General features: G+C 38.7%; 2 protein-coding genes across 4 annotated transcripts in view; one reads left to right on the top strand and one right to left on the bottom strand.

Moving 5' to 3' along the window:
* The window catches only part of LOC118410582 (intraflagellar transport protein 172 homolog), a 30,602-nt gene extending 26,563 nt beyond the window's left edge, over positions 1-4,039 (bottom strand). Inside the window, exons 1-7 of the mRNA XM_035812359.1 lie at positions 3,866-4,039; positions 2,359-2,502; positions 2,118-2,230; positions 1,634-1,673; positions 1,431-1,496; positions 1,185-1,264; positions 41-128 (exon numbers count right to left, since the gene is read on the bottom strand). Coding sequence (XP_035668252.1) covers positions 41-128; positions 1,185-1,264; positions 1,431-1,496; positions 1,634-1,673; positions 2,118-2,230; positions 2,359-2,502; positions 3,866-3,904 — 570 coding nt within the window. The 5' untranslated portion in view covers positions 3,905-4,039. The remainder of the gene's footprint in view (positions 1-40; positions 129-1,184; positions 1,265-1,430; positions 1,497-1,633; positions 1,674-2,117; positions 2,231-2,358; positions 2,503-3,865) is intronic.
* A 184-nt stretch (positions 4,040-4,223) lies between these two features.
* LOC118410580 (E3 SUMO-protein ligase ZNF451-like) lies at positions 4,224-12,456 on the top strand. Of its 3 annotated transcripts, none has more exons than XM_035812354.1 (13): positions 4,224-4,339; positions 4,904-5,001; positions 5,134-5,391; positions 5,819-5,965; positions 6,388-6,645; positions 7,073-7,162; positions 7,545-7,664; positions 7,923-8,046; positions 8,549-8,668; positions 9,168-9,337; positions 9,831-9,954; positions 10,156-11,510; positions 11,701-12,456. In XM_035812354.1, exons 2-13 carry the CDS (start codon positions 4,912-4,914, stop codon positions 11,881-11,883), a joined length of 3,039 nt encoding a protein of 1,012 aa, XP_035668247.1. In that variant the 5' UTR covers positions 4,224-4,339; positions 4,904-4,911; the 3' UTR covers positions 11,884-12,456. The 3 variants fall into 3 exon arrangements, with proteins under 3 accessions (XP_035668247.1, XP_035668249.1, XP_035668248.1); XM_035812355.1 differs by having other exon boundaries at positions 4,286-4,427; XM_035812356.1 differs by lacking the exon at positions 4,904-5,001 and having other exon boundaries at positions 4,240-4,339.
* The last annotated feature ends 822 nt before the right edge of the window (positions 12,457-13,278 follow it).

The following is a 13,278-nucleotide window of genomic DNA, read 5'->3' as shown; positions in this document are numbered from 1 at the left end:
TGTCAATATCCCTTGAAGTCTATAATGGTGTAAGTCATACCTGTGAATCTCCAGTTCCCTCATCATCAAAGAAGTAGCGGACAATAGAGCCGTCAGCATGGCCAGACAGGATGCCCTTTCCAGAGGTGCTATAAGGAGTCATATCAAATTCTGCTTCAATTGGGAATGACTGATACACATCTATACATGTACTTATCCAAGAATTAGTTCTCATGTCATACCAGAGCCTTCATTATTAGATCATAATGTTCCGTATGGTTGTCTCAAACTAGACTGTACCTTATGGTATCCCACAAGCCTTGTATCCCATGGGCTATAGAATAGATAGAATGTGCCAGTACATTGCATATAGTAATGCTGAAAATTTGAAAATACGAATTGGAACATTGGAATTTACCTTCTTATCATCTGGCAGTGTTTGTGGACAAAACGTATTCTCAACTTCTAGCACATTTTTCACTGAAATGTGTGTTTCTTGGGGTGTATTCTGCTGCATTTCTGCATCACCTACATTTGGTAGGTACTACCCCTCCCATGGGTCAGATTGCTCTGTTTTTGTGGGTGCTTTGGCAAATGGTTACAAAATAGTAGTGGTGCTATATGAATTTAATAACTGCACTGAACTGGCATGTACGTTATGGTATATATAAAAAATGTAGGGCTCTGCGCATGTGCATGTAGATGAAATGAAACAATACTAAACAGACCAGTGTTATCTACATGGAGTGAGTTAAGCACAAACAAGTGGTGGCATGCAACAACAACAACAAAAACATACCGATCTGAGCTGTATTTCCAGAAAAGCAGTGAAGAGAGGAAATATCATTTATTGACAAGAATGAAAGAAGCTTGTTGATGAAGTATGTTGTCTTACAAGCATAAACTATGCATTGCTGATAGAAAATCATTATTACTATTAGCAGATGTCTAGGTAAAAAAATGTGCACTGTACAATCATAGATGATAAAATATTGATTTAATGCATGATTACAAGATAAATTATAAAATTATCTAAGGGACCACCAAAAGGTGGCCACATTGACCAGTTGGTCCTTAGGTAAATGTAGAACCATTTTGAATCTATACAAACACATTACATTCTAGTAGAGATAATTTGCTTTACAAACAACACTGAAAAATGAACAATGATTATCTAAACTTCTAAACATGGGAAATGCACTTACTTTGCTGTCAGAGACACCACATATGAATCTGTACCATAGATGGTAGAGGACTTGTTGTTCTTGGTGTTAGCAACACGGATCTGAAACAGCAACAGGAAGGCTTGAGGATATATCTTTTTGTTACAAATCACACACTTACACTCACTATCCGGTTAAGCTTTTAGGGTTGCCATGTTGACTGTCACGTCATTGGTTGTTGTATAGGACCATAACAAGAGGAGGGTGCATGTCTAGAACTAAACCTACCTTTCCATCAGCAAGGCCAAAAATGATGTTCTGATCAGGAGGCCAGATCAGGCAAGTCACAGCACTCTGCAAGAACAAACAAATAACAAAACATAAAGCTGCATTGTATACAGGGGAACATTAGAATGTCCTTTCTAAAATATCCAAGATCTTTACATGTATATACGGACTATCAAAATATGTGAGTGCCTTTTGATACTTACAGTTTGAATAAACTTGTTGCAGATAACCTTCTTCTCTCCCCTGGAAAAGAAATTTGTCCAAATATGACATACATGTGTAAATATCTCATGAAATATCAGAAAGAAATCATGTCGCAGTGTATCAACTTCTAACTGTAAATACTGTAAATGTAGGAATTCTTGCAGCAGTTAAATCTTTTGGATTTTTGCTGTAAAATCTTCACTCAAAGTCAAAACAAACGCGAGAATAAGCAGAATGCTTGTTCTGTCTTCTGCGAACCTATATTCCCTTCAACCACGGACTAAAACTAAAAGCCACTGCCAACACTCCAGATCCATATTCTAACTAACATGAAATTAAATCCCTTGGAACTGAAGGGTACTTACTAGTTACAGTATTCAGCTATTAACGGTTGGGTTGCATTAACACCATTAATGAACAAAAGCAGGAAATCTAAGTGAGTACAACTCAAGTTGAAATTGGGAACGTGTGAATGAAACCCACCATTCTTCCCCAATCTTGTACACATAGATGATGTTGTCTGTCTGTCCCACTGCAATCTTGGCAGAGTCAGGAGAAAATGCCATGGCCTTCACCATGTAGCTTCTTTTGCCAAACTGGGTGAGACAAATTGATATGAATACATGTTATTGTTAAATCATGTGACGATGGCAGAGGATCAATTATATATCGATTGTATACATACAAGTATGCATGTCTTTGTACTTATTTGAACTTTACTAACCTTTGAATCAGCAGGCTTGGTTGAGAACTTGTCTCTCTTCTCTCCCTGCTCATCATACAGAAGCACAACCCTGTCCACGGTGCACACGGCCAGTTTGGCATTGTTGGGGGACCAGGTCAGGCACATCACCTTCGAAGCACCCTCCTGTCAATAGGACATTGCCAACAAAGAAATGATTTCACAAGTGACAGCATAAGGGAATGGCAATGGTTGATAATGTAAGTCTTGAAACTTTTAGGTTTACAGTGGCTTTACCTCAGCTTGCTGTTTTCGAAGTGACCTCTCCACCTTAAATTCATGACCCAGCAAATATTTCTTTTTTGATTGCAACGTAGTATTTCTGTAATACAGACTAATTTCAAGTTTGACCACAAACTTAAATCCCTGTAAAAGAAAGTGCAATTTAATAGTCACTTATTCTGAATTCAGGTGCAGTTAAACTGTGAATGTGGTGAATGTGATGGACTTGAAATATCAAGTAATGAAAATTTCCTAATACAAATGCAATCATGTCAAAATAATACTCTTTAAATGCAACAAGGCAAAACACTGTATAATACACTGGACTGTCCCCCAAAATAGAACAAGAAACACAACTCATAGTCATATACTCAGGTGAAAGTGTAACACATAAAGGGCTATCCCATTCAAAAAGTTTTAAGTAGAAGGGAAGTTTGGAGTGTATTTTCCCCAATTGCATTTCTATTCTAATGCAATTTAAAGGGAGGACGTAAAAGTGTTTTGAATATCACTGGAGCGGGAGCACGGCCACAGTAAGTAGTGAATAGCATTTTGAAAACCACAGTAAGTAGTGAATAGCATTTTGAAAATCAAATGGGTTAAAGGACAATAAAATGGAATAGCCTTGACTGCAGTGCAGAAGTGAGGAAGCCAAACCAATTCTGAAAATACCTATTAGTAAATACAGTTCTGTGTTTCTTTTACAAATAAACATGTGACCAAACTTAAGTTTCTTTTACCACATCAGCTGCTAGACTATGCTTTTGAAAGACTTAAGTGAATCTTTGATTTTAGAAAAGGCAGAAAATTACCCGGCGATGTCCAACCTAAGAAAGTAGTAAAAAGATAATTAAGTGAATAAAAATAATCAAGAAAACAAAACATAGCTAGACCAACTCAACAATATTAACTGGGAATATTTCACTACATTTGTTTCATCATATTTACATGTTGACAATTTCACCGCCAACAACAAGTTATTACAATATAAACTTCACGTTGCTGCGTTGACAACTACATTTTTCGTTCCCAAGACAAATGTGTATAAGCAGGCAAACGATGACAGCAAAATCTTCATGTTTTAAGTCAACGTTGTTACCACTCAACAGACTAAAAAGGGTCTTTCAAAAAATATACAAACCATGTTATGATTCGACGGCTTCACTTTTCGTCATGGAAACCCAGTCAAATACGCCCCCCTCCCCCTTCAAACCATACAAATAAACCAATCACTAAAATTAGGTAAAACTCTGGAGACAAACTATACCGTTGGAGGGAGCAGGTTCTTCATATGCTTGAGTTGCATGTTGAAAAGTTGTCAGGTTTCCTGTGAATTCGTGGTAAATCCCAGTTCTTGTCAGTTAGTACACATCTTTTCTCGCGGTCGAATTTCGTCGCTGGAATGTTACTTCAAAACGAGGCTGCCAAATTTACATATGACCCGAGATGGCCGATTTCATCTACAAGGGGTGCAAAGAATATTAAGAATATAAAAAAAATCATTTAATTTAGATTCTACTACAAAAATTGTTTCTTTTATAAATCAAGAGCACTGAATATATTCTTTAGTGCGTATAGAATTGTAAGGACTGTTTTTTTCTTGCTATATAATCCTAATATCACCTACCTTAGAGAATGAAATCTTCTGTTGACCTTTTCCTCACAACAGATATCGTCAGGCGGGTCTACGTCTAGACTTGCGAAAAGTTCGAAGTAGAGGTTTTCTTTTAGCCAGTAAAACGTAAGTGTAGCCTTAACAGGTCAAATGCAGGACATACAGTCAGATATAAATTTTATAGTGTTGTCATAACCGCTAAGCAACGAGCGAGGTACGGCGGAAAGTTTGTTTTTAAATGACAACGAATGTGGCGGGAAAATTCGTGGTTGATATTTCTGTCACATGTGCATTATATGTGTACAGTAAGTCGAAACCGTTTAGACCCCGTTAGATATAGCTTTAGTTTAAACGTGTTACAATGATGTTCACTTTGAATGATGCTCGTGTTTTAGAGGTGATTTATTCATTCGCTGTATGTATTTCTAGTAACTTATGCACTGTTTTTGAATCTTTCAATGCAAGAACGTTATATGAGATCATATACAAGGATATAGAGGTAAATGTTAACTCTATGTAATCTCCATGATATATATATAACCTCCTTCATTCTTACAGTCTTATCCTAGACCCCTAAATGATATAGAGCAATGAATTAAATTTCCACACTGCCTCCACTAGTACTACTTATTACAACTGGGACCCCACCGAAATTATAGATAAAACACTCATCTTCTCTGTTGATTTCAGATGTACTGATGGATTCTAATGACAATAGCTCAGTAGGACTAGGAGAGAGGACAGTGGAAGAGGCCACTGGTCCAGAGGACATACACGTGGCATCTCAGGTAACTAGTTTTGCTAACTGTTACAGATGTATGTTTAACAGAACAACCTGTCAATGGTGCTAAAAGTTATCATTCAGCTTGAAAATATAACACTTTTGACATTGTGTTGGTTACATCTGTCCACTCCTTCAGGTCGATGCACGAAAGCCTGCAGACATGCCACAGAGCAGGCAGAGACCTCCCACCTTACCATCACCAACTGATTTGAACAGAAACAGAGTTGAGACAAACAAAGCTGATACATCGCACAGTCAGGTTGAGTCTACTGTAGTTGTCAACGTGTGTTCAGCTGAAGGTGTTGATGTCATGAATAAAGAGGAAGAAGACATTGTCTTGATACCTCGTGAGCAGATGGAGGAAGAGAAGCAAGACAACCCTGCTGTGAACAAGGTTTATAATTATCCCTGCATGCTGTGATTTGCCAAGACTTTCTTGTTAAAAAAATTATATTGATGTAAATCTTTAAGGTGATAGGAGAAAACTGTAGCATAACAAGTACTAGTATATATTTTATGCATTTCCAAATGTTATTGTTCCATCTGCCAGTTCAAAGCATCATAAAAAACTCATTTACCCTGTTACTGCAAAATATATTGTTGCAACTTGAATTAGATAAATTTACTATAGTGGACAGATTAGTTGTATTTTTTTAAAATATTATGTAAAAAAGATTATATTCATTTGAAAGTCCAACAATATTGATTTTTGGTAAGGTTATAGGGCTCTAATAATGTCTCCAAACATGCCTTGTGCATATTTTACTCCTTTTGTCTTAAAATTTTGTCTCTAGATGAAAGGATTGTCTTCCTTGTTGCAGTTGAGTTCAAATGGACAAAGCGGTGAGGATCCACCTGAAGACATATCCATCTTAGAAAGTGAAGAGGAAAAACACAGCCCGATGCAATTAGGTGAAGATGACATCATCTTGGACCAGCTCAAGATGGATGAGGAACTTGCTAGACAGGTGATGGCAGTTTGTAATCTCTTCATTTTTAGTACTATTCGAAAGGACTGGTTTGAATTATGTCATTTAGTTTATTACATCTGTCTGCATGTTGCTATGATATTCTTAAAAATGGAGAATAATGGCGTATTAATTGTCTTTATGGACAAGTAGCTTTATCATGGTAAATGTAAACTAGATAAAGAATCTCTCTAAAAGATACAATGCAGAACTACAGTTACATGTAGTCCCAGCATCCCTACTAGCACTGCTCTGAGTATGACAGAACATGGTCTAAATTCGTCTTTTTGTAACTTTTAATGTGCAAGTGGCTGTTGATAGCTGACTACTAGCTAGTGCTTCTTATATTGAAAGTATTCAACTGTCATACAGGAAATGGCCTGCATGTTGTGACCTGATGAATTGTTGCATTGTTAATGTAGTTACAAGCAGAAGATGAGGTTGACAGAGAGGCAGCCAGGAGAGTACAGGAGGAGGAGGATGCCAGGCTGGCTGCTGAGCTCTGGAAACAGGTCAACCCTGACACACAGGAAGGAGAGGACGTCATCAGTCTGTCAGCACCAGATGATGACAACATTCTCCCTGTAACAGACAGTGATGATGATGATGATTCTGTGATTATAACACAAGAGATGCAGATAAAACGTGATGAGGAGATGGCCAGGCAGCTAGAAAAACAGGTAATTGCAATGCACTCTATTGCCAATGTACAATGTAAGCTACTGTTCAAATGGGAAAATGTTGGCCTTGTAGCTTAAAGTTATATAATTTCATAGGGAGTATATCTGCTACTAATGTCGACATCAGAACTGCCCAAAATGATCAGCCTGGAAGCAATAATATCTGGTCTATGTGGACAGGTGGTCACTATAGACAGGATTCTTAATGAATGTCTGTGTCATTAGGCAAGATTATCCAAGGGACCACAGAAAAGTTGTCACATTGGCCAGGTGATCCATATGTAGATATGTACAGGTTCAATTGTACAAGGTAAGGAATTTGAATGATGCCGAGCTTTGCTGACCACTGTTCACAAGGAGCTTAAGGGAGAACCTTAGATATGTAACTATCATAGCACCATTAGTCATCTCCTGATTCCATTCCCAGCTGGAGAGACGTGACCAAGACTCAGACAGTGATGTACAGCTGGTGCAGGAGTTTGAGGATTCCCAGCTGGCCAGAGATCTCAGCCACCAGGTTATTACAGTACATATTTTCAATCCATTTAACATTGATATGTCTTACAATACAATCAAATGTAAAAGTTGTCATGAAGTACATGCTGAGCAATGTTGAATTGAAGTGAGTTATAACTTATAGTGCTTGTGATACCAATGGCCCTAGAAAAATAACAGTTGCTGATTACAAGCAACCATTGTCTTAAGTATTACTCAATGAACATAGATGTTTGTACAAAATGCACATCTTTCTGATGTTATTGAACATCAACTTGATTCAATGTATGAGAACATCAAAAGGGTGTACGTTTTGTACAAACACAAGGGCAACTTACTTTCCATATATAAGGTACCGTACCATTACACTATTATTCTGTATTTCTGTATGATATTCATTGTAGGAGGCATCCAGTTTTTCCACTGTCACCAGTGATGGGAGGCGCATGTCTGCCCTGGAGAGGCTGAAGGTTCAAGTGGAGCTCGACAAGAGAGAGAAGCAGAAACAGAAAGCTAACTTTAAGGTTAAACTCATTTATTATACATGGACTATTGATTGATATAAGGGGCAATAATCAAAATCCTATTCTTTTATTTTAGTTATTGTGAAATGTCAACACTAACTTGCTGGAATTATTTTTTGCCCACCTTGGGTCTTGGCTTGTAGTATTTTAGGTGGATCAGAGAAACTTTTACAGAATTGTGGTGATTTTGAAACAAAGCCAAGCTTGATACCACAAGGCTGAAAGTTTGCCTCACCTGTAGATGTTATAAATTTTCAGAAAAAGTGCAGCAACCAAGTAGCGCATGGTCGTCACCAGGTACAGCAGTTCCAGAGCACACCTGAGAGACGTGCAGCACTGCAGCAGGCACAGAGTGGTCTCAACCAGTGGATGAAGTACAAAGGTATGTTACACATACACATTGTATATGTCGCTTGAATGAAATGCAATGTGTCTTTCCTGTAGACCTGCAAAAGTGCAGGCTGCCAAATTCTGGATTCCACATTTTTCAAATATTTTTTTTATTATACCAATTGTGCTCAAAATGTGTCAACCAGATTTAGTCTCACTGGGTACTGTGTCTGATTTTATCCATTAAGGTTAATGCAAGTCTTGAAATGAATTTCAGATAAAGTAGGATCGTCAGGAACATTTGAGTAGTGCTGCATATGGGTACAGTACTGCAAAAATTAGGTTGGGTATAAAATACCGCAACATCTGAACTGTATTGAATAGACCACATGCAGGCACAGTAATTTAACTGTACAATCTATCTTGTTACTAAATCCATGTTATTTCTACCACAAAAGGTGAACACTCAAAAAGATGAAAACATTGTGTGGGCATTAATAAAATCAGCCCAGTCTTTGTTTTGAAATAATTTTTATTTTAATGTCGTTCCCCAGCACCATGGGAAAAAGGTCACAGGAAAAAGAACCTGATGCCAAGACAGTCCCTGGATGGCCCAATCCCATGCCCTGTCATCAACTGTGCTGCCAGGTTTGCCACACCTTACATGCTTACCGGTAAGTTACTGTTCCTTTATTGGATGGGTTTTAGTTGACTTCTGATGGTACATTAGAACCATCTTTAGATTTTAACAAGTTTAAAGATTTTGATGTAAAACTTTAAGAAGTGTGACTTAAGTGTTTTCACTAAACTTGAACTCCTAGGGAAATAGATTTTGTCATTAACTTGTTGTACTTCTAAGGTACAGTGTAGTATGCTTAGCCCAGTTGCCAGTGACCCTGCCTATGGACCAAGAGTTTGAATCCCAGGGTACTGTTGCTGAATCGACAAACAAGCTACTGGAAAGGGTCATAGACGTTAAGCTGTAGTCCACCATTTATTGTCCTTGTCAAAAAGATCAAGCTAATAGGAATTTCCCCTGTACAATAAACCTGTAAGTATTGGCCTTTTAACTTAAGTTAAAAGTTAGTATCTGTTCTCTGTCACAACCACTTCAGTGAGCTTAACTAGTTCAAGTTCACAATCAATACTTACTTGTATTGGACCCTCCCTCAGCCCACATGGAGACGTTCTGCCACTCTCCGTGTAACCCCACCGTGACCCTACAGCTTAGTGAGAGGGATGGGATGGACAAGTTTGCCTGTGTTGTCTGTGGGAAGTGTTTCCTGGGCCGGGCTGCACACGACCATCATGTAGACATGGCAATGAAGGTCCCAAAGCTCAAGGTAGCTGAAATATTGACATGTCTTATGGCTCAAGGCTGAGGCAACAAATAAAGACAAGAAAGAGAAAGCTCTTTGATGCAGTAACTTAGATATGTTGCTTCTGGTGCTTTATTAAAAGACAAGTTTTGTGTTTGGATAATATATATACTTTGGATATTAACTGTTTTGCTATTTTGCTTGAGGTTAAAGTCACCAATCATAATCCTTATACAAACTTGAGATGCTAGTTTTCATTACTTTGTTTAGTTTGTGTCATGATCAGAGGACAAGCCCAAGAAAAGTGACAAATTTGTAGCTGCAATTGAAACATTTTGAAGACAATATATTAACTGTTACAGTAACTTTGCTTTGTATTGCCTAGTCTTTACTGTCTTACATGTCTCACACTCAAAAGAGGTTTCTAGCTTAACAGGATTATAGATGCTAGTTTGTATATTCTGCTGTGAATCTTCATTTGTACAAAATATAGAAAACCTACTGTATATTGCACCAGCATAACTGGAGGCTCCCAGGTGTCCCTGTGCTGTGCTTTGCCTGCCCAGCCTGTGGTCTGTGCTTCGGCAGGTCAGAGGAGTGTCTGGCACATATCATGGAGAGGAGACATCAACACTATCCACGTGAGTTTATGGCACACCAACATTAGTGAATTACAGCAACAACAACAAAATTTGTGTAGCCCAATATGAAAGTGGCAATGACAACTGGAAGAAGTTTGCCTTTTTTGTTTTGCATTTACACTTTTGTCAATGACACATGCAGTTGTTGTATGATAAAGGATTGTACATGTTTCCATCAACCAACATTCCTTCACTCCACAGATATCCAGCCCATTCCCCTCACAAGAAGCATCTATTTGCAACTGACTGCCAAGTGTGAGCAAGTCAGGTTCACTGTGAAGTGTGACGAGTGCCCTGCCTCATTCACCCGACATTCACAGATCCAGCGCCACTATGTAACCATCGGATGCAACGGCAGTCCAGTAGCTATTGCTGGGAAGTCTATCTTAGCAGTGTTAAAGGAGATGGCACCGTTGTCTTACTGTGTGGAGTGCAATGTCCCGTTCACTACGGTACAAGCCGCATCAGTCCATACACAGACTATCCATAGTGGAACTGGACGTTTACTAAAGCTACAGCAGGACAACATGGCCGTGCTCTTTGTAACCCAGGGATGGCATGCAGAGACAACTGCCACTGGAATGAATCAAAAACAAACATCGTGGCCATGGCGAAGACTGACCAAGCCACTGAATGCTATTAGCAGATCGGCAGCTGCAACAGCAACTGCATCTTCCTCTTCCTCAGCTGTATCATCCCCTTCAGCTGCCAGTGCACCTTCTAGCATTCCCAATAACATGCAGTCACAAGGCAGTCAGCTGGTCAGGTTCCCTTTTCCCCAAGTCTCTGTGTCTGGTGTGCTCAAAGCACCCAACTCATACCGCATGCGCAGGTCTGGGATTCAAACCCCACCCATGACACAGCTTCCATTCAACCAAACTGTCAGGTTCCCTCTACTCCCAAGGCCGCCTGCTTCCACTGGACCTCTGCCCAACAGAACCTATCTGGACATGAGTGCCCCTGGCATTAACCCTGAAGTTGGGAACCATTATCATATGGCAGGTATTAACAATGGAACCAAGAGATGCAGAAGTGAATCAGGGGGAGACAGATCATCAGTAGTGCCACCTGCATATTTGAATAAGACATTTCCTATTGCTGCAAACAAGAAGAAGAAGAAGAAAGCAAAGCACCAACGGACAAGCTCACAGACCTATGAAACAACACCACAAATTATTGACACCCCAGGCCCTTCTGCTAAGAAGGCAAAGCATGATAATTTGCCATGTAGTGCAGTACCATTGGCACAGACAACTATCTCAGGTACCAGCAGTATTGCGAGTACAGGCTCAAGCAATAGTGTTCCTCCTGACCCACCAGAAGACGTTCGACACGTCATATTTGTTGACTTTGACAACTGGGCTCGATTCTTCAGCAGGTTACCCCAACCTCTGACTGACAAGACTTTTGTGTATGGGTTCAAGGGTGGTAACAGCATCTGGTGTCCCCCTCGTAACAACAGGGCATATGACACCATCATGAGCAAGAAGTGTTTCTACCTCCACCCGCAGTGCTCCAATAGAAAAGATGCAGCTGACTTTGCTATTTGCGTGCACGTAAGTATGATTTTACGAAACCACCTTGAGGAAGTTTTTGGATAACTACATACAAAAACTGCACAAGCTGTAGTAACCTATTTGTTTTTTGATTACATTAGAAATAGATTTATGTTTATGAGTTCATTGATTGTTAACTGCCCTTTGATTAGGTTGAAATTTTTACCTAAGCTAGTAACTTACGTTACAGGCTGGGCGTTTGGATGAACGCATCCCCAAGTCTGTGCCGTTTACTGTGCTGTCGGGAGATGGAGGCTTCCACGAACTGGCCAATCAGCTGCAGCGCTCCAACCGCCGCACGCATATCGTCAGTCCGCATCATCAGGATGCTGACATTATTCTTGCCACTCTAAACAGCATTGGGGAGACTTAAAACAGTTGGAAACAAACCATAGTAAGGTGATTTCATGCCTGTATGCTTGCCCTTTTGATGACTTGATAAGATAGACATTATATTCTATAAAGCAATTCTGTTTGGTACACTTGGTTCTGTTACATCAATTCGTTATCCTGAAAGTAGGGCAGAATGTACAGTCTAATATGTGCAAAACTGTCATGTTTTCATCTTTTGTCAAACCTGGGCATTTGATACATTTGGCTGTCAAGTTTGTTTGCCATCACCAGGCTAATAGCAAGTGCATGTGCATACTTATATGTACCTTGACTTAAGTTAAATAGAATTCAGAAGTAAACATCTTCATTCTTATTTCTTTCACATTGTAGCTGCAGAGATTGTTCTTCGATATACTTATTTATGTCATGAACCATTTCCATTTGCTACCCTGTATTTGGAGTATGGCTAACTACATGTAGAGTGTAGTTATTCTCATTATAAGTCTACACTCCTGTAGCATATACTGCTGATTTGACTAGTAAGACTTAGGTATTATGTTCCTTAGACTAGTGTATGTATGAAATAGTATGTAACACACAGCAACTTGTTTAACTGATTCGTTAATACTTAAAACTAATTCACAGAAAAGACTAGTTTAACTGATTCGTTGATACTTAAAACTAATTCTTCTGAATCAGTGTTTCATGTATTTTATGTTCATGTATTACATATCTATTACGTTATTGGACATTACTATTTGACCAAGATACTTATACTTACATATTTATACTGTTTGAATCATTCCATCTGACGAGGGACAGTTTCAAAACATTGCATCCATGAAGTTGATATTGTTTGGCATGTACCTTGTTGTGTATGCATTCCAAGTATACTATAAAAAAGAGTTCTATGTACTGGGATCAGGCTGTTATCATTCGTAAGTTGCTTCATAAAACTGACATGGTTGGCATTTATTTGAGTTACAACAATTAGGTTACACTTGCAACATTGGTAAAATTTATGATTTTGTAAATCAATAAAAAAAGTTATCAAAATGCAAAGACCTTTGTGGCATTTTTGTACCAAATTGGTTTGTGGTTGAAAGGTGATATTTTGTTATAAATCATTTTGAAAGCATGTCCAGGACAAAAGTTACAAAAGTTATCAGTTGCTGCAGTAACAATGACAGCAGCCATATTGGCTCAAAATCAACAATGATCTTTGTTTTCTCATGATCAAGACATTCCGACATATTGAAGATACACTGAATATCATTACAATCTGTGTAGAAGTTTTAGTAACTTATGCTGACCACAAATATAATGAAGCACAAACAGACTGACAGACAGACACACTCCAAAAACAATAACTCCATTTTTATGGAAGGAATAAAAACACATCAACTGAACATGCAGATGTGTTTACGATGTGACG

Source organism: Branchiostoma floridae, chromosome 2 (assembly GCF_000003815.2).
Source record: "Branchiostoma floridae strain S238N-H82 chromosome 2, Bfl_VNyyK, whole genome shotgun sequence".
Taxonomy (NCBI): Eukaryota; Metazoa; Chordata; class Leptocardii; order Amphioxiformes; family Branchiostomatidae; genus Branchiostoma; species Branchiostoma floridae.
The sequence above is the reverse complement of the archived record's forward strand: the minus strand, read 5'-3'. Positions and strand labels throughout refer to the sequence as shown.

Coding starts and splice junctions, on each gene's coding strand:
- LOC118410580 (XM_035812354.1), top strand. CDS start 4,912: ATGGATTCTAATGACAATAGCTCAGTAGGACTAGGAGAGAGGACAGTG. Junction 7,163..7,544: donor CCAGAGATCTCAGCCACCAG/GTTATTACAGTA, acceptor TATTCATTGTAG/GAGGCATCCAGTTTTTCCAC. Junction 9,338..9,830: donor TGAAGGTCCCAAAGCTCAAG/GTAGCTGAAATA, acceptor ATATTGCACCAG/CATAACTGGAGGCTCCCAGG.